General features: G+C 40.4%; 1 protein-coding gene across 1 annotated transcript; it reads right to left on the bottom strand.

Moving 5' to 3' along the window:
* Nucleotides 1-768: 768 nt before the first annotated feature.
* smurf1 (SMAD specific E3 ubiquitin protein ligase 1) lies at nucleotides 769-18717 on the bottom strand. The gene is made up of 18 exons (XM_079252490.1): nucleotides 18475-18717; nucleotides 8981-9019; nucleotides 8702-8810; nucleotides 8415-8548; nucleotides 8234-8299; nucleotides 8023-8098; nucleotides 7692-7903; nucleotides 7520-7604; nucleotides 6646-6792; nucleotides 6045-6318; nucleotides 4539-4642; nucleotides 3831-3945; nucleotides 3567-3745; nucleotides 3327-3464; nucleotides 3101-3221; nucleotides 2825-3026; nucleotides 1156-1240; nucleotides 769-1070 (listed from the first exon to the last, which is right to left on the bottom strand). Exons 1-18 carry the CDS (start codon nucleotides 18527-18529, stop codon nucleotides 971-973), a joined length of 2241 nt encoding a protein of 746 aa, XP_079108616.1. The 5' UTR covers nucleotides 18530-18717; the 3' UTR covers nucleotides 769-970.
* Nucleotides 18718-19870: the final 1153 nt, after the last annotated feature.

Genomic DNA, 19870 nt, shown 5'->3' with positions numbered 1-19870 from the left:
TTCATACACTGACAAGAGTTTTTCTCCACAGTAATATGAATGTTAAAAAAGAAGTAACAAAATTCAATAAAACCCACTTTGTGGGTTCCTTGAATCGTATGAGAACTGACCTTTTAACTCTGGTAGAGGGCTGATTAAGAGATTAGTGAGGGCTCGTTGCAGAGCAGATAGCAGCTTGGTCAGTAATCACTTAGTAATAAATAATAAAATATCAGTGGATCAGAGTGGCCGCAGATACAAACATACGAGACAAAATTTATCAAACAGAAGACCGGGCTCATTTGATCATTTTTACAACATAACCGAGTGCCATGCTAGACACACACACACACACACACACACACACAAACAAACACACACACACACACACACACACACACACACACACACACACACACACACACACTCTCTCTCTCTCACATGCACACAATCATACAAATGCACAACAGTGGTTAAACATGAAGCATGAACACTAATTCAATCAGTCATGTCCTCAGAGAGAAATACAACCATTCTTTGCCGTTTTCTTTGCAAATCTGATGTCAGAAAGTGTCTGTTCGCAGGCTCAAACGCGATTGGCTGAATCTGTCCTGACTCCAGCGCGACTGGAGTCAGATTTGTTGTGGTTAGACATTCTGAAGAATGACATCATATCTAGTTAAAACTGAAGAATAAAAATGCTTCTCCAAAACATTTGAAAAATTTTAAAATACTCTTATTTTCTGTCAACCCTCCCTCCCCCCCCTTCTCCCCGTCCTCCTCCTGCTGTGCTTCCTCTTTTGACCTCCAAACAGTTGGGAGGTGCAGAGGTGGCAAGAAGACGGTGTGTTTTCTTGTGATGCTTGGCTGCTCTGTATGCTTGATATTCAGTTCGTGTGTGCATATATGTTTAAAAAGTCAAATAGTTGGTGTGCAAGTGCAAGCAAGTTTGACTGTGTGTGTGTGCATGTTGATTTGGTGGTGGTGGTCATCACTCCACAGCAAAGCCACAGGTCTCCTCCACGGCTGTCAGCAGTTTCTCATAAAGTTTCTCATAAGACTCATAGGGAGGGATGTCTATCCTGTTAAAACTGGAGACAAAAGCAGGAGAAACATGATTCACCCTGCAGATAAACAGCAGATATAACACAACCTGCGTCTTATAAGGATTCTTACCATGTGTGGGCCTTGGGCAAATTGTCTGTGTTGGCATCTATCAAATGGATGGTAAAGAGCCTTGGTCCTGCAGAACCTGTAGAGCCTTACACACATACATTCTAGTTATCACTGCTCTACTTCGGAAGACAGATCAATCAAGTCATAGTGGAAATAACATTCATCATTTTTCATCCCTTTAAGACATCGGTGCCAAATGTTTGTCTAAAACATCTTGAATGTAAATGAATTTGCAGTTGCAGTTTTCTGTAAATGAGCAAGTGAAACACACGCTGGCATCAAATTAATGTGAGAAGTGGTTCCCAAACCTTTGAGCCACGACTCCTGATATAACACACACACACACACACACACACACACACACACACACACACACACACACACACACACACACACACACACACACACACACACACACACACACACACACACACACACACACACACACACACACACACACACACACACACCGGTGATAAAGTGTTTTTGCAGATTTGGTTCAATGCTGTGACAAAGTATCAACATGCCTAAAATCAGTTTCTCTTGCGGAGATGATGCCAAATTTGGATTTTTATTAAAGCTGGGGTCGGTAATGTTGGGGAGCGAGCAAGGTGTGAAAGTGACACCCTGTCTTAGCTCCTCTCTCTCCGGTTTTACTCCTTGTGTGATCCAAGGTTTTTTTGTGTTTTGTTTTGTTTTTTTTAACCTCGGCAAAGGAGGTGATGTTTTTACCTGTGTTTATCCGTTTGCAATCAAGATAACTCAAAAAGTTATGGACGGATTTTAATCAAATTTTCAGGAGTTGTTGGAAATGTGAAAAAGAAGAAGGGATTTAATTTTGTTTGTGATCCAGATCACCGTTTGGATCCAGGATTTTTTTTTAAAGGCCGTGGTGGAGGTTTGTGCTCTCTGAGTGATTTTCTAGTTCACAGCTTTTACCACCAACGGTTTTCTCTTTCTCGGCTGTTTAGCGGGAGGCGGCAAATAAACCGAGCCGGGTCGGGAAATCCTTCCTGCATTTTCTTAGCCATTATTTGGCTTCCAAATTTCTTCTTCACTACGTTGTATTTTCATCCTAACACGCTGTTTATATGCAGGGTGTGGTATCAGGTATGCACTGCAGGAGGGGGAGGAGGGGAGCCGGGAGAAGAAGCTTACAAAATAGAAGAAATGAACAACTTCAATACGGCTCGAACGTTTGGATTGGTCAGAGTTTTTACAGATTTACAGTAAACGAAGTGGTCTAGATATATTTCTATTTGTTTATGATAAAAAATGTACAGACTACTACCAGGATGAGGAACCACTTCATGCAGAAGTTTAAAAAAAAAAAAAAAAGTCTCTGAGAAAGATTACCTAACCCAACTTTAAGGTGGGAGTAATGAGTATTAAATTTCTCTTTGGGGATTAATAAAGTATTTCTTTTTTATTTCATTTCATTCAATGATTGTTTTTTATGCATTTAAAAACAATGTTAAGATCACAGATTCAACTCTTTGCATTCATTTTGACAGTCCTGTTAAAAAATCCCAAATTTATTTGATAAATGTAAACAATTTATTTTTCCACTGATCTGGCAACACCCTGAAAGTATGTAATATGCATGTGTGTGTGTGTGTGTGCGCGTGTGTGTGTGTTTGTGTGGTCTCTGAGACAGTGCATGACCCACCCTGCAGCGCTTTGAACCCCTGTAGGGGGACCCGGGTGGAGCCTGTAACAAACTGCAGGAGGCGTCCTCTTCTCTCTTCACTGAAGGCCTCCACGGCTTGCCAGAACCACCGCACCACGTTGCTTTCACTGGTGCAGTGTTTCAGACGGGTGTTGGTCTTCCAGTCTGTCAGGTCTATTTTTCCTAGTCCGCCGATGATCAACTGGAAGGAATCAAAGAGGGGGATGAGCTCTCCGTTAGGAGCGCTGACTTACTGCTCAGAGACGACGCACGTACCTCTAGTTCTTTATGATCAAAAGGTTTGAGGAGGTGCTGCGGGATTAGCTCACTGAATCCCTTCTGAAGAGCCAGAAACTGGGCTTCAATTCCACGCATGAACCTCCAGTTCACATACAGCCTGAAACATCAGCAGCATCAGTTAAAGATTTCTTTTAACGCTTGGAAGCAGTACGTACACGGTTTCTGAGGTAGCGCGTGTTTTTTTTTTAGTTTTTTTTTTTACCTGACATATTCCTTCTTGTTCTCCTCGGTGACGGGGATGTTTCGACCGTTCGGTTTCAGCTCGTGTTGTGAGAACTTTCCAAAGGCGTTGTGCTCCACGCAGAACGTGTGATCCAGGACTGAAGTGATGTCATTCTCTCTGCAGACAGGAAATCACAGTAAGTCACACTGCGCTGAAAAAACCTGTGTGCATATAAGGGTAAAAGCAGGTTGGAATAAAAAAAAAAAGCTGTTTTCTCACAATATCCACACAAGGCTCTTGTGCAGCTCGGGGTCGGTGGTCTCCAGGTCATTGAGCTGGATGGGTTTGCCGAGCAGCTGTTTGTAGAAGGGCAGTGTGAAACTGCCGTTGATGTAATGACCATGGAAGACCGCCAAGCCCATCACACGGCCCACAAAGTGGAAATATGACAGATGGTCCTTCAAAAGAACCAGGAAGAGACACAGGGTCAGACACAGAGTCTGGCTTTAACAATGAGGAGCGTGTTTGTTTGGTTGAACTCACAGGATTGATGGAAGAATCAGGGTTGATCTGTAGTGTGTAGATATTGTCTGTGGAGTACTGGAACAAGCCGTAGTAGGGGTTCAACATCTCATGGCACAGCAGGTACAACCACTCCCTAAACACAAAAAAGACACAAAAGACTAAACGTCATGAAGAGCAACACTTCAATCTCAAACCAACAAATAGTCCAAAATAACGCTGACTACCTAGAAATGAAAGAAAGTTTTATTATCTGAGCATTTTAAGTCCTGCAGAAACTTTAAAACGATCAGTAGTTCTTTCCTTAAATACGTTTCCCTCACATTTCTCATGTATTATTGGAAATGAGCTGCACTTTTCAACATCTGGAAGCACAGAACAAACTTTACATGATGTGCTGCGCTGAAGTCAGACCCAGAAATGCATCCGTTTGCTTTTTGTTCACATCTTTTAAAGTCAGATGCTTTGTTTTTCAGGATACACTCAAAAGTGTTTTTCTATGTCCCAAGTCCTCACTGCTCGGAAAAGGGGGAAAAAAATCTCTCTCTAGATTAAAATGGCGAAACAAACGATGGTGATCGAGCCAAAAATCTGAAGCCAAGATCGGCCCACCAGGAAACAAAATATGTTTCAAGCAAAAAAAAAAAAAAAAAAAGGAAAAATCCCCTGAAGTTTGCTGGCAGAAATGGACAAAACATGACAAATACAAGACACAGAAGCACAAATCACCTGGCCACCCCTCCATAATCCAGACCCTCTTCTCCTCTGAACTTCACCATCAGGCGTTTCTTCAGATCTTTGGGCCTCATCTTCATTATCTGCCGATATGACTCCTATAAAAACACACAACATTAAACACAAACATCTGGATATCTTTTTGTGTATGCCACATAGAACAAGGCCATAGACAAGAAATTATTTATGTTGCTATTTTGTTTTGAGATATTTACACATTTTTTCTGCTTTACACTTCTTTCAAAGTACAGTTCTGTAAAAAAGTATTTGCCCCTTTCCTCATTTCTTACCATTGTGCATATTTGTCACACTTAAATGTGTCAGATCATCACAGAAAATTTAATGTTAGACAAAAATAAGCTGAGTAAAATTCAAAATGCAGTTTTTAAATGGTGGTTTTATTTATTTAAAAAAAAAACAAAAAAGCTTTCCAAAGCTACAGGACTCCATGTGAAAACGTCATTTCAAAGTAAAGTCATGAGTTGACAGATACTGACCAAATTTTTTGGAAAGCAGAGATCACTTTCGCCAATCACACCCAGGTCTGATCACTGCCAGACCTGATCAATTAAGAAATCACTTCAATAGAAGTTGTCTGACAAAGTGAAGTAGGGTTTGACGTTGAGAAAAGAAACACTTCATGCTGCGAACCAAAGAAATTCAAGAAGAAGTGAGAAATCTGTCAGTCTTGAAAGGGTTACAAAGCCATTTCTAAGACTTCAGCAAACCACAGTTACCACCATTATACACAAATAGAGACAACTGGGAACAGTGGTTAACCCTCCTGGGAGCGGTCAGCCGTCCAACATTACTTCAAGAGCATGACGACAACGACTCATTCAGGAGGTCACAAAAGACCCCAGAACAACACCTAAAAAGCTGCAGGCCTCACCAGTGTGTTTTCACGGCACTGTGTGTCCAGACGTGTAACAACAAAGTCTTCCAACAATAAAATTTCCCTGATTCATGTTTAACTATGTCCATCTGTATCTGTCTATACACTCATCCATCCATTTTCTGCTGCTTGTCCGGGGTCGAGTCACGGGGGCAGCAGCCGAAGCAGGGAAGCCCAGACTTTCCTCTCCCCAGCCACATCCTCCAGCTCATCAAGGATGTCGCGAGGTGTTCCTCGGCCAGCCCTCCAGCGTCTTCCCCGGGGTCTCCTCCCCCTGAGACAGGCCAGAACACCACCAGGGTCCCCGTGCAGCTCACACTGCACCCAACCCTTACAGCCCCTCCTGCGGATGGTGAAACCACAGGACCGGAGGGGGGGGGGCGTTCAGCCTCCTCCCCTAAACATCTGTTTGCATTGGGGGACCCTACGAGGGACAACATAGCTACGAAGATCTTCGGGACACACAAACTCCTCCACTACGATAAGGTGGCGGCTCAGGGAGGGGTGTATCTGACTATATCTATCAGAAACATTAACACCATCAAAGACAAAAAAAAAACAAAAAACCCAAACCTTGTACCAGCGGGGGTCTCCTTGCTCCTTACCTCAAAGATTTCCTCCCGGGACACCTCTATGCGACAGTGTCCTGCTTGAGGCTGCTGCAGCGACAGCTCATGGCGAAGCAGCTTCAATTTATGCACCAAGTCTCTTTCGTAGCGTGCCGCCGCGTCTCCATCTCCTCCTCCTCCTCCTCCTCCCCCTCCTCCTCCTCCTCCTCCTCCGCCACCGCCGCCGCCACTTACTCCTCCGCCTCCCCCCTCCTCAACCCCCACATCCATCTGGGGGGCCTGGGAGGATTCCTTCGCTTGGAATTGCTGACTAGAAGTTGGGAAAAGATGGAGAAGTAAAAAAACAAGGACGAGATGGAGAAAAGCCAGGAGAGCAGACATAATTACACCTAACATTCACCTTGTGGGTCTAAACCTGCTATAAGCTCACATTACTGCATATCATACTATTAAGAAGTGTTAACAGAGCTGATGCGTGTTATTAGGTCACTCTGGATCCAGTCTGAGTTCAGCTTTACAGCAGAGACAAATTAGATTACCAGGAGATTAGTCTTAGAAACACTGACTTTGTACATGTAGTACATGTCTGCCAGTCAGGTGCAGACTGAGCCGGCTATGAGAAACAAAGAGTGCAGACCTGATAAGGGTGTGTAGACGTGGGTCTGTGAACTGTGTGGTTCGGTTGTTGTGGTCCACAAAGTATATGCGGCCTGACACGGTGCTTCGGACCTCCCAGCCTACTGGCAGCGGACCGAGTTCCTCGCAGCTCACACTGGCCAGGTCCCTGAACCAGAAGCAGACGTTTCAGTTCTCCTTTTTATTTTTGATTACACAAGGAAGTGAGGGACTACTTTCATATGTTTTTAATCACTTTTCTTCATCTGAATGTGCAGATTCCCATTAAAAAAAAACAAAAAAAAAAAAACAGAAGACACCATTAGGAAGATTTAAGTTATCTGTTGTGAAATACTGAGCCTGGTTGGGTAGAAAATATCCTCCCGACTACCAGGAAAAAAAATGTGTAACTACAAATGTCACTACGGAGAACATTACTTAAACTTCTAAATATTGTGGTAAAATATAGTTATATTTATCTAAGAAACAATTTAATGTGTTTATAAGATATTCAATGAAAATATAACTACAAAATATCAAGTAAAAATCAGCTCAAAGAAAAGTATTATGCACTTTTGCTCTTCCCATAAAACATGCTTGTTGCAATGGAGGCCATTTTTTCTTGAAGAGAGACAGAAAGTCCCCCCCCTTTAAAAACCAAAAGGTGTTAGTTCAGTAGCATTCAGGGAGATGAAAATATTTAGGTTTACAACGGTCCTCCACAGAGGACAAATCTGAACTACTGGTAGTCAGGAGGATATCGGGTGATTTGTTCTCTTCTGTTTTTGTGTTATATTGTACTTGATGCCTTCGCCATCTAATGCTGCAACGACCTAGTTTCTTCCTATTTTCAGTTTGTGCTTGGACAAGCTTAGACAAGCAGGGCGTAATCGTACCGTGGTATCCGAGGGTCGTGCCAGGTGCTGACACCTGTCTGTGTGTGAAGGAAGTACACCTGCCCCTGCACTGTTGTTCGCTGCTCTGTTATGAAAAAAAGGAAACAATGCCATGAAAACTGACCTTATAAATCCGTTTTAGATCAGTTAGATTTAGACATTTCTGACAGACCGTAGCCTTCTGGTAGGTCAGGCGGCTGATGTCCGTGAGGTCTGTTCTGAGGGGTGTGGCCGTGACCTCTGGAGTCCTGGCCTCTGATTCGCTGCGTCTGAAGACGGCCCTCCTGACTGGGCGAGTCCAGTCGGCAGTTTCCGCCTCCTGCAGCGCCGGTGGGGTCGGAATAAGGAAGTGGTTCTTCACTGAAGCATCCCTCAAAAACAGGTCTGGGAATGATCACATCATTAGTCAGATACATCTTAACTGGGGAGGGAGGGAGGGGTGAAAAAGCTGGTAAAACTTAGCGTATGACATTGTTTGCATAAACATCAACTGAAACCCTCACCCATCATTTTCTAACAGTCCTCTGCAGTCCACAACAGGACCGCCGCTGCCAATTCGGTCTCGTGTCTGTAGGCTCACTGTAAACACGCATAATGTGGAGGTCAGAGAGGCAGTTTGGCAGCGTAGGGGGGAGGGATAAGCACACACACAGAAAGAAAAGCTACATGGGGGAGTCAGTTTGACAAATAATTTATCAGCGTGTCCAGACTTACCGACAATCTGCCCCCTCACTGCATCACTGTCAGAAGGGTTCAGCTTACATAGATCTAGACGCTGGTCTGGAAGGGGAAGCACGTTGATGTTTTTACAGATGTGGAAAATAAATGAAGCTAACTAAAGAAATGGTCTATTTCACACAGGCGCTGAAGAGACAAACGAAAAACTCAAACTTACATCCTGTATCTTTTAGCCTGCTGATGGCATTAGAAAGCAGTCGTATGCAGCCCAAAAAACCGGCCCCCTGTCGTTTATGGATCTTCTTGTGGTTCCATATACTGATGGTGATGGAATCTGTCTTTCCAATGTAGCTGGTTTGGAGGAGGTGGGGTCGTAATTAGACTTCTGGTTTTTAAATCCAGCTCGATTCAAGATTAGCTCATTTGGATGTCACCAATTGTTTATTGTAAAATAACAGTTTAAATGAGACAAATGTTGCTGCAGAAATAAGGAGAGAGACTCACAGGTCATAGTGCTGATTCCATTTGGGGTCCAGTGTGCTCTTGACCGTGTCTGTGGAGTGGCATTGACCCGATCCGTCAACCACGACTTTGGCAAATGGATCCGGCAGGCCTGCGAAAGCACAATAGTCATCAGAATTTAAAATGTGCCGGATGAAGAACAGTGATGCCACTCTGTCCGATGACATACGGATCCTAATTGAAATACATGGCCACACTGTTTATCCCAATAATGATGACAGAAGAATAAGTGCGTGGTAGAAACTGGAATCAAATACTTACGAAAGAAGTCTTTCTTTGCGAGATTCTTGGCACACAATACTGAAAAAGATGAAGATAAAATGTGAAAAAAATTCCACACACATAATTGTGTGTCTAATCTGAGTGAGTGGGCTGCTAAAATGAATTCTTGAGCTCAGCAGGAAAAAAAAAACCTCTGAGGGGGAAGAATGATTAAGATAATATATGAATACCAGGGAATGGTAATGAGCAGTAGAACTTATGTGGCACGCTGTCAGAGCGAGCTGTAAAATACGGCCGAGCTGTTGCAGGACCTCTGCACACACACAGGACGCCCACAGTGGCATCTTTCTAGATGTAGTAAGCAGAGCTCAAACTGAGAGAGTAAACACAATCACCTCAGGTTATTGCAAAGCAAACACCTAAAAACACAACTGAGCAGTAACACACACAAATCTATTTATTATAGAGCACAAACTGCATGTTTATTAATTTATTTTTTTGTATTTTATGTACAAAAATAACAAACCATAATGTCTAATGAACTTAAACAGTATTTGTAGTTGAGGTCTGAATGCCACGATCAGTCTTCTGACCATTGTCACACCCTACTGCTGGCAAAGCAGAAAATATAAGATCGCTTCAGAACAAACCCAGTATAACACAAGTAAATATGAATAATCAATATTATGATTGATGACTGTGTAAACTAATGAATTATAAAAATCTTGACATCACAAATCCCATTACTCTGTAAAATCGTGGTGCTTTTACACGTCCGTTTGATCTGGACTTTCCAGTTTAGTCTGGACTGAAATTACAGACGTAAATGAAACAGATCACGGAAGAGACAAAACAGCTGCAATTAGGTCCAAAATTTGTCCTTGTATTGCTTAAGTTCGTGTCCGTTTGTTGCATATAAAACAACAACCAAAAAAGGCTTGATGGTTTCTATTATTCATGTTAGAGCATGGCACACTGCTACAGTTGTGTTGTACCTAAGCATAACGTCACACTTGATCATCAAGGCTTATGTCATGTTTGTGTTCCTCTGTAATAATTAAGGTGTCATTTGACAGCATGATAACAAATATGCTGCATAAACTGTAGCCAGAAACAACAATGCGAACCTTGAGCTGCTGCTTTCTATTAATCCAACAGTAATTTAATGTGCCTTGTCTGACTGAGTACTTTGGTGCTTTTCATTAACCTTATGCAATGGTTCTCTGACTATTTCTAAACCACATCCATCACAAAACACAAGTCTGAACTGCCGTCACATGAATGAACAGGCATGCACAGCAGCATGCCATAATTTGGCTCCTGATAAGCCATTCAGAGGAATCCAACTGATAGCATTATCAAACAAATAAATACTACGTGCTGGTGCCAGTTTTCCTTCACCACAGCGTTCCTTGAAATAATCACCTGCAGAACTCGAGTTTGAGCTGAATGAACAAGAAAATTCTTTTACAATAGAAACAGTTTGAGCTGCAGCTGAAGCTTTTGTTTCCTGACTGACCCCGTCCACAACCGTTTCGTTTATTAAAATGCAAACATGCCTGTGGAGCTGGATGTAGTATGTTATGTAGAAACAAAACGCGATGGGAAAGCTGTAACTCAAGCAGGACTTAAAGAGTTTAGTTTCTCATCTGACGGTTAACGCACACAGCCGAGGTTGTCCTCTGGTGAGCGTTTTTCTTGCACTGATAAAAACTACGTTGATGAAAGTAAACCCACAGGAAGAAAAAAATCAAATGTTTTAATGACACATTTTTTTTACATTAAAACTCAGCAAACCAGACTTGTTGAATGACAGAGTGACAACATGTGCATTTCTAGAGCAGCAGTGTCCCGAGGCTGAGTATCCGCATTATACAACTTTTACATTCAGGACGGGACACTTTGCTTTGCGGTAACATAAGGAACTGGCTGTTTTGAACATGCAAGGTCGCTGATCTAGCAAAGAAATGCAAAATTAAAAGAAAGAAATGGACGAAATAAGAGTGATCATATGATCAACTTTTACTGGCTAGAGAGAGCGAACAGGTCAGGTAGGTAGGATGCAAGATGGATGCTGAGTTGGCCGTCTACAGGCGACGCGTAACAGGAAAATGGCAAAACTTCTGTAGTGTGTCTTTAACAAGCTTAAACATGTAGAAATAGGATGCTTTCAGTTTCTTCTACTTACAATGGTGTGTTTAACACAGCTTGGTAATGACCTGCATTACCATTTACTGTCAGGAGCATTATCATTATTATTATTAGCAATATTATTCGTCGTTTAGCAATATTATTAGCATTATTATTCATCATTTATCATTATTATTAGTATTAGCATTGTTATTAGTCATTAGCATAATTATTAGCATTATTATTATTAATCATTTATCATTATTATTAGTATTAGCATTATTATTCATCATTTATCATTATTATTTGTATTAGCATTATTATTAGTCATTTATCATTATTATTAGCATTATTTACTGTCAGGAGCATTATCATTTGACATCTAAATGACTGAAAGCCATTGCTTAGTAGCTGAATGAAACCATAAATGTCATGTCTTTCAGGTTTGAAAGGGGCTTTGGAAATATCTGCATGCTGTTCCTTTCAGTGTTTCAGACGAACTTTTACACCAGTTGTGTTGGCACAGCTAAGAATTACTTATAGAAGAAATGATAGTAAGTGTATAGTATGGAAGTTCCAGTTTACTTACTCATTAAACAAAATTATAGAGTCTGACTGGATTTTTATTATTTATTTTTTTTATTTCTGGCTTATACAGCCAACTAAAAAGTTAGTCAGGAAGATTTAGGACATGGTGACTGTGGTGGTGAGATGTGTGTGATGTAGCCGAGGCCATTTCCTGTGATTAACCCATAGAGAATGGCTGGAGGATATCCTTCCCCATTCCTCGTCAACCCTTTCCAGTTCTCCTCCTTCTGACTCACACTTTCCACACCAAGTCCTCTTTTTCTCCAGAAACAATAAAAGAAACAAGCTAGTGGGATATAATAACAACAAATTGTCTGATATGTCTTCAGAAGGCATATCAGCAGAAGAAGAAACCCATCACAGCTCGTATTTTAACTCTTACTTCGGTTGTATTGTTGTGGGGGTTTTTTTACCTGTTTTACTGTGTTTTACCAGTTGTCTGCATCATATTTTCTTTTAAACCAAGATAAGTTTTAATTGATATCATTAGTATGCATACTTTTAATATGATTAGAATTTTGTTCAGCACTTTGGTCAGCGCAGGTTGTGTTAAATGTGCTATATAAATAAAATTTGAATTGAATTGGCAGCTCCTGCTGTGACATCCACACCCATAATCTTCCAATCTCTTGCCAGTAACAGAAGACACCCCTAACTTCACTCATTCACTCACTTTTTGTTCCCTCCCCCACTTCTTGACCAGCTCTTCTATGACTCTGAATGTGTGACGGACCTTTTCACAGAGTCTCAGGAAATTCCTCATTCTGCCAAGGTCATTGCTGGTAAAGACACAGTGAAAGCTCGGCTGTCTCCCAATGCCCCACTGGTTTTTCCTGTCCTTTTTCTGATGGGTGGCATTCATGGCTTCTCGTTTTGTCCCCCCAAAACAAAAAAAATAACAAAAACAACTCAATAAAAAATAAAAAACTCAGAGCCGGAGGAAGCCTGCTGAAGAATAATTCATTTAATCCAAGAAACAGAACTGTTTTTGGGGAGTGATGAAAAAAAATGGAGCATTTTAAATCAAAGGCGATGGGCTCCTTCAGAAACTGCACGTTGCATCATGTTTGTAACACAATCAGCCATCTTCATCAACTTGTTGAAAAGGTCTGCAGCTCTGTTTTACTCTTCAACTTGTCAGAAAAGCCAAACTCCTTCAGCAGTCAGTGCAAGCATAAAGCTATCCCTGAAACGCTACAAATAACAGAAAATGCCCTTAACTTTGGCACCAATGTCAGCATTTTGTAGGGGTGGGAAATAGAATTAAAAGAAATAAAATAAATATCAGGATTTTTTGCTTCACAGTTTTAAACTTTTTTTTTTTTTTGCTAAAAAAAAAAGATTTTATTTTTGTTTAAAAAAAATAATCAATTTTTTCCCCCAAATAAATAAAAATAATAAAATAATTTTTATAGTTTTATTGATTTTTTTTTTTACTTGTCTTCTTGGGCATTATAGCAGCAGAACGATGGTCAGGCTACTGTGTTGTTTTTTCCTAATAGAAATCAAGAAAAATAAAGTGCAAAAAAAGTGCAAAAACATTTTTTCTTTGCTTATTCTTAGTCTACAAAAATTAGAAATCTTGAAGAATATCGAAGAATCTTGAGAATCGCAATTTAAATTGAATCGGCACCCAGAAAAATCAGAATTGAATCGACTAAAGCGTATCGTCAGAGCCATAATGTTATGTGTTTCATTAATAACCTGATAAACAATAAAAGAACTGGACTTCGCTGGTTGAGGATTGTGAAGTAGAATGATTAATGTTTTTCTGTCCATCACTGTCATTTCCTCAGAGACATTTTTCCTCTCAACCCTAAAAACACAGCAGCTGTCTGAGCACATGAGGAAAGACCTCACACACTTAAGACGTGTATGTGTGTCTATGTTCTGATACACAAATACATACAAGAGAATTTAGCAAATCCAAATCAGGTTTTTAATGAAAAGAAAAACCTGAAATAATTAAAGATGCATCTTCGGTGGCCTTTTTTCCCACACTTGACGCCTTCATCCATATTTTCTATATTTCATTTAAAAGCAACTGTATAAACAGGTTTCTGCAGGCTCAGTAAATGAGAGGATTACAAGTTGTTTTTGCTTCTTTAGAAAGCATTACTCCTCCTTTCTTTTCTCATTTTGGTTGCCTTTTATGTTTTCTATGCCCTCTTTTCAATCATTTCCCTGTCTCCGTTATGAGAACACTGAACTCAGCCATTGTCCAGACGCAGCTCAGCATTGTGTTTGGGCAAGTTAGTGTTCAATCCGGCAAGCTGGCACTGAAATCTAAGCAGCACGTGTTGCTTCCACGGGCAAATTAACATTATCCTGCTGAACCACTGACGCATTCAGCAGATGCCGGCTTTCCACAATGAACTCCTTTCAATTATAAACAAAAACACCTCTTTTCTACTTTTTGACCTACTTATTTGCAACATTTTTCCGTTTCACGTCCCTGAATTCAATTGCTACCATTCATTCTCCCAAAAAAAAAAAGACAAACACACACGAGGTGGGGATGATCTGAGATTTCCTCTTGATACTAAACGGCAAAGAGGAGGCTTTGTCCTTTTCTAAGGATGCTCTGTTGAGTGTTAGGGAAAGCAGGATGTGGAACGTTGCTGACAGGAGGCAGCTCGCTAGCAGCATCCCATCTAACTGGGAAGAAAAAAAGAAGGCTGCAGAGATACTCCTGCTCTGTTTAGCAATCTTCCTGAGAGATGCACCTATTACTGCACAGGACACAGCAAGAATTGAATCAAGAACGCATTATACTCTCAGAGTAATGAGTCCAATCCTATAATTGTAAGATCAATTAACTGAGTTGCCTCTTCGGCTTAAAAATCTGAGACTTTTGAGAAAAATCATGAAGATTGCCCAAACACTGTTAAATGTACTCGTCTCTGTACTTAACGCTGCCTTTCCACATTGCTGAAATGACTTGTTCGTCTTGCACTTTGCAGACAGCTTTGTGCAGTTATGTCGCAACCAGCAGCACTTAGAAACCAAAATTATATCCAGCAGGGTGGATGGCTTGTTTTCACTGGAATTAGTGGCATTTTACACTACCTTATTACAGGACAAAGTAGTAGTTGTTTGACTTACATCAAGGTCTCAGGGAAGGCTTGTGCTAGTTCTTGTGTCACCTGTGTGTGAATTGATCAAAAAGATCTAAACAATGTTGTACATAAACAGTAACTTCTACATTGATAAGTTAGGCCTGATACACAGCAAAATGACAATAAGCTCTTTGGTGCATTTTGAATGTCATTGAAAGTCTATATTACACTTTTGATGTGTATATCCTTTCTCTCCATCAGTCAGTTATGATACTCAGTTTGATTGGCAGTGCAACATGACGAATGAATACAAGAGAACGCAGGTGGCAGAAATGATAGCTGATTATTAACTTGAACATTTCCCACATAATTTCTTCTTTATTTCTCCAAAACAAGCAGCACTGAAGACCGACTGATTCAATAGAAACCACTTCTGTTTGAAATGGCAGAAAACACAAAGTATGCTATGTGTACTTTTTCTTCTTTAAAAATACAGTAATCTGCTAGATCTTACTGAGTAAAGTACGTTCTGCACTGGTGAGCTGGGATTTTTTTGTGCTGGCTCAGATGATTGTCCTAGGTAATAGCTGGAAGTTGTCTTTGTGGTCTGTTTATTTTAAAGTTGGCAACTCAGCAGGAAGCCTCTTGTTGGTGCTGGTTCTCCTTGCTGCTTTAGTGTAAAAGCACCCTTAGCCTGTGTGTAGTCGTCATGTTACTGTCACGGTCACCATAAGGTGATTTTACACAAGAAAACGGGGTATTTTCAAGAGCAACGTGCAGACAATTCAGTTAAAACTGTCTTTGAAGGTGTGAGTTACATGTGGACTTCACAATGAGACTTTCTGCTGTATATTTGCTCTCTTGGACTTGTAAATATACTGCAGTGCTGTCTGAGCGGGACATACAGAAGGAAGGACAAAATGTAAGAATAAAAAGAGAGAATGTTGTGACTGATATCCCAGATTTCTTACAGGAGAGTTTGCCGGAAAAGACAGCAGAAAAAAAATCAGGATCTAATATTGCAGATATCTGCATCCTAACCTGCTGCCTTCAGGGAACATTTCAGGTCATTTCAAGGTCTGCAGTGCATGTGTCAAACCAGTTATAGGCCTTATATATGTTGACACTGACCAAAATTTGGCTAAAAAAGAATCTGAATGGTCAGTTGTGGCAGATAAAGAATATTTTTTATGTGAATCCTTTATTTCTTTCACTGGGGTTTGAGCTTATCAGCCATACTAACTCTAACACAGCGGAACAGGAAGACTCAACAATCACCATTTGTCTAGCTAGAAAGAAACTTCATAAACACAACACGGTCTCTGACCCAGAGTCAAACTCGCCTCAGACACATGGGCCTCTCCGATATAGGCCAAACAACCGCTCTGTCTGACAGACTAAACAGAGCTGGCCAGCCTGGCAGCAGTGCAATCCCATTGGCTCAATGCACATTCCTCACCCAATTAGAATTCCAATCATACCTGTGGGGGCGGGGCACATTCAGGGGGCAATAACCTCTGTTTCCATCCAGAGCTGAAATAATGGGGGAATGCTTACATTCACGCACACACACAATTTCTCCCCTGCTCTCCTCGTCATATTTTATTAAAGCATTACTTTCCATCAATTCAACTCCTCAAATTTTGTTTAGAGAAGATTTATTTCATACGTTTACATTCACAATTACTACACTGGTATTACTGGTTCTCTCAAATCTTCTAAATAGCAATTTGTCTAATGAGAGATTTTCATAATTTATGCATACGACCTTTTCAACTGCGCATAACTACATACGGAGAGCAAAAAGTAGCTTTTTGCACGTTGTTCCATGCCTAATCAGCACATATCATCTTTAAAACTATGGCAAAATGTGCTGTGAAAACACGCAAATTAGAAAAAGCCCAAGATAAGAGAAAAGATTGACTTAAGTTATCCTAATCTGTTTAAGAAACCATCTAAAGCACCTCTAGAGGTGATTGTCATGGATAAACCAGCGGTAAAGCAGAGTGTTAAAACTAGCATAGGCCATTTACAAGTTGATTTTGGCACCGAATGATGACTATCTTGCATTACGACCGTATCAAATTTCTCTATCATGTAAATACAAAACTGATCGGATCACTTTATCTAGCGTGTATATCAACACGTCTGCTGGAATCTCCTGATCAGATTGAGTTCAAAGGGATAGATAACATATGTGTCCATATCAGTGTAGCAAATGACAGCCCATTCACTCAGTTGTCAAGTTAGTGCCTGGTAACAATAGTCGGATGAACAAATAAAAAAGGCCCCATTCTAACCACAAATCGCCCTCCTTTTCCACCTTTATCTTAGACTGAGTCTCCAACATCTCGCTGTGCCCATTTCCATTGATGTATATTAATAGCACCTGAGTGGACAATCGAATCCACAAAGTAATTATGTCTAGGAGCCTGATTTTTAATTTTTAATGACTGCATTTCTACAAGCATCAATTGAGATTGATGGCAGGACTTCAATGCAAAATAAAGTGTTACAGTATCACTGCAGGAGCTCAAATAGATTTTCTAAACAAGGGTATAGTTTCATTATTGTATGGCTTATACAGTACAAGGAACAACATTAAGTTAAATTACAAGTTGATGTGAATTGATTATCTACTAACACGTCAGGATTGTTGAGTCTTATTCACTTTCTGGTGAGAAACTGTGGAATAGTTCCAGCTTAAAGAAAAACAAAAGGTGCACTCAAAATCAGTCAGCCTGAACAGCTAAAGGAGAGACTAGCATAACTAATAATGATCAACCTTGTATTCCCTCCAGTGTTTGTCCATATCCATACTAACCATGTCGATAACATTTTTGTCAGCCAGGAAGCATATTCTTGTGGGAGCTTGTTCAGGTTTGGATCAGAAGAAAGCCAAGCCGTCTGCCCAGCGGCACAGAGAGGTCATTTCCATGTGAAAAGAGGCCCCTCCATGCCTGGTGGCGTTACATTAGCTACAGTAAAAACCATTGTTTCAGCTGTGTATGAGAAGACGGAGAGGCTCTTCTATGTCCTACGATGCGACTCTGACCCAGAAAGTGAATAAATATCACAGATGAGTTGAGTACGTGATCCCCAAAGAGTAAACTTCTCCGGGTCGGGGTAAGTTCAACGAGTCCAGCTGCAGCTGACACAGCAACGAAATGCCAATCGATACCCACTGGTAAACTAGGCTAACATGCCATAGTTATAGATAAATCAATACGAAGAGGGGTTGCATTTCATATTTGCTTTCATTCTTGCAACAGAGAGTGTCGCATTCATGAGAAGCGATAGGAAAGGTTAGTGGTCACCCCCTGAAAATGGGTGTAGCTAGCAAGCATTAGCGGTCAACATTTAATACAATGTTACTACCAGCTAACGCTAACTGGATAAAAAAAAAAGGGATGCTTCTTCTTAATAAAGTATGTTTCAAATGTATCTTTTATATTAACCCCAAAACAGTTTATTGGTCGTCTGAAAACAAGAGATTTATGCACTGCTTTTTGACTGTCCTCTCGGAAATGTAGTTAGCATGTCAGCTAGCGAGCTAGCACTTGTGCTGCTCTTTGCCACACAAAAAACCGGATGTTTGGACATACAAGAACAGACCCAAGACCATCAAAGAAACTTGGTGATGCTTTGTTTGGTTTAATTACGTCTAAAGGTTTAAATGACGGCTAATAAATGGCTAGTTTCAGCTACAGTTAAAACATGCAATGTAAGCGATTTCTTTTGGTCTGGCTTTTTTACCTGTCAGTCGGATTTTGATGCTGGACCCGTTCCTCCGACTCCCAGGATTCGACATCACTCCGGGAAAAAAGATCAAGTAAACTTCCCCTTGGAGTCGTCCAAAATCACAGTTTCACCATAAAATGGGACTGCGAGTGACTATAGTTTAAATTCATGCGGTTTGCTTTTGTTTTCTTCACGGATAAAAATGTATTATTTCACCGCAAAGTCCTGCGCTCCTTTGAAATCCAACAACACGGGAGAACATTTTCGGGCAGGCTCAAGCACGTAGCTGGCTGACGTCATATTCTTAACGCTACGTGCTCGCCCCAGTAAGCGTGCGCGTTCCCCTGAAAATCACATTCTTGCATTTACTTTTATTTGATGAGTTATTTTTTTGTTGGCGTGTCTGTAAAGAAACATGTAGGATGTGCATGCATATTTATGAGCCTTCTCTTCTGCAACATGATGTCCAACAATCCAAAGATCAGTTGTGTAGGTTTCTGTGAATTATTGAAAGATCCATGATATGTTGCTTTTCAGCGTTGCCCACACCTTACCCTTCTGAACAATGCTTTCCGTATCTAATTTACATTCCGTTTTCTGTTGTACCAAATGTAAAAAGAAAAAAAGTAAAACTGGATAACAGTTGTAGTGGAAAAAATGAAATTTTCTTTAACAATGAAAGAATTTGTAAATCAAGAGTAAAAAAACAAACAAACAAACACACACACACACACACACACACACACACACACACACACACACACACACACACACACAAACACACTACATCAAGAAAAAAAAATAGTTCCAGCTGTGATTTTGAAGAGTAAAAAGTTAATGTTTTAGTCATATCAGTATTTAAACTAAATGGTGACACATGGCACACTTGTAGAAATAGTGTATTTTCTGACTCATGTAGTAATTAATGATCAAAATGTTAAAAGCTGAAAGAAATAATATTTTACCTTAATCTTTGGATCTCCCCTACATATGTTAAAGTTGTTTGATTCTAAGTTAACATGAATCCTTCTGGTTGTTAAGGAAACTCTGTAACCCAATAGGGTTCATCATCTAGTTGCAAATAATTCCGAAAAAAATAGCATTTGTTATAGCCATTTATTTAACTTGACTTAAATGGTACTTTTTAGAGATCAGAGATGGTGGACAGTAAACATTTTGGCTTTCACACGTTATTGGGCAAACTACCATGATTGGACTCTACATGCTAGTCGATAAAATCATAGAACCACACTGTGTCCTCCACATCTCCGAACCAGATCAAACTACATCCCAGCTATTTTACAGACATCGATTTTCAGCATAAGACTGTTTGTGCAGACTTACAACTTTGCAAGTTTTAAAGTCTTATAATATCCTCTGATATTATAACACTCTTTTCTATGGGTGAAAA

Source organism: Telmatherina bonti (assembly GCF_933228915.1).
Source record: "Telmatherina bonti genome assembly, chromosome: 14".
Classification (NCBI taxonomy): domain Eukaryota; kingdom Metazoa; phylum Chordata; class Actinopteri; order Atheriniformes; family Telmatherinidae; genus Telmatherina; species Telmatherina bonti.
This window is presented reverse-complemented; position numbering and strand designations above follow the sequence as displayed.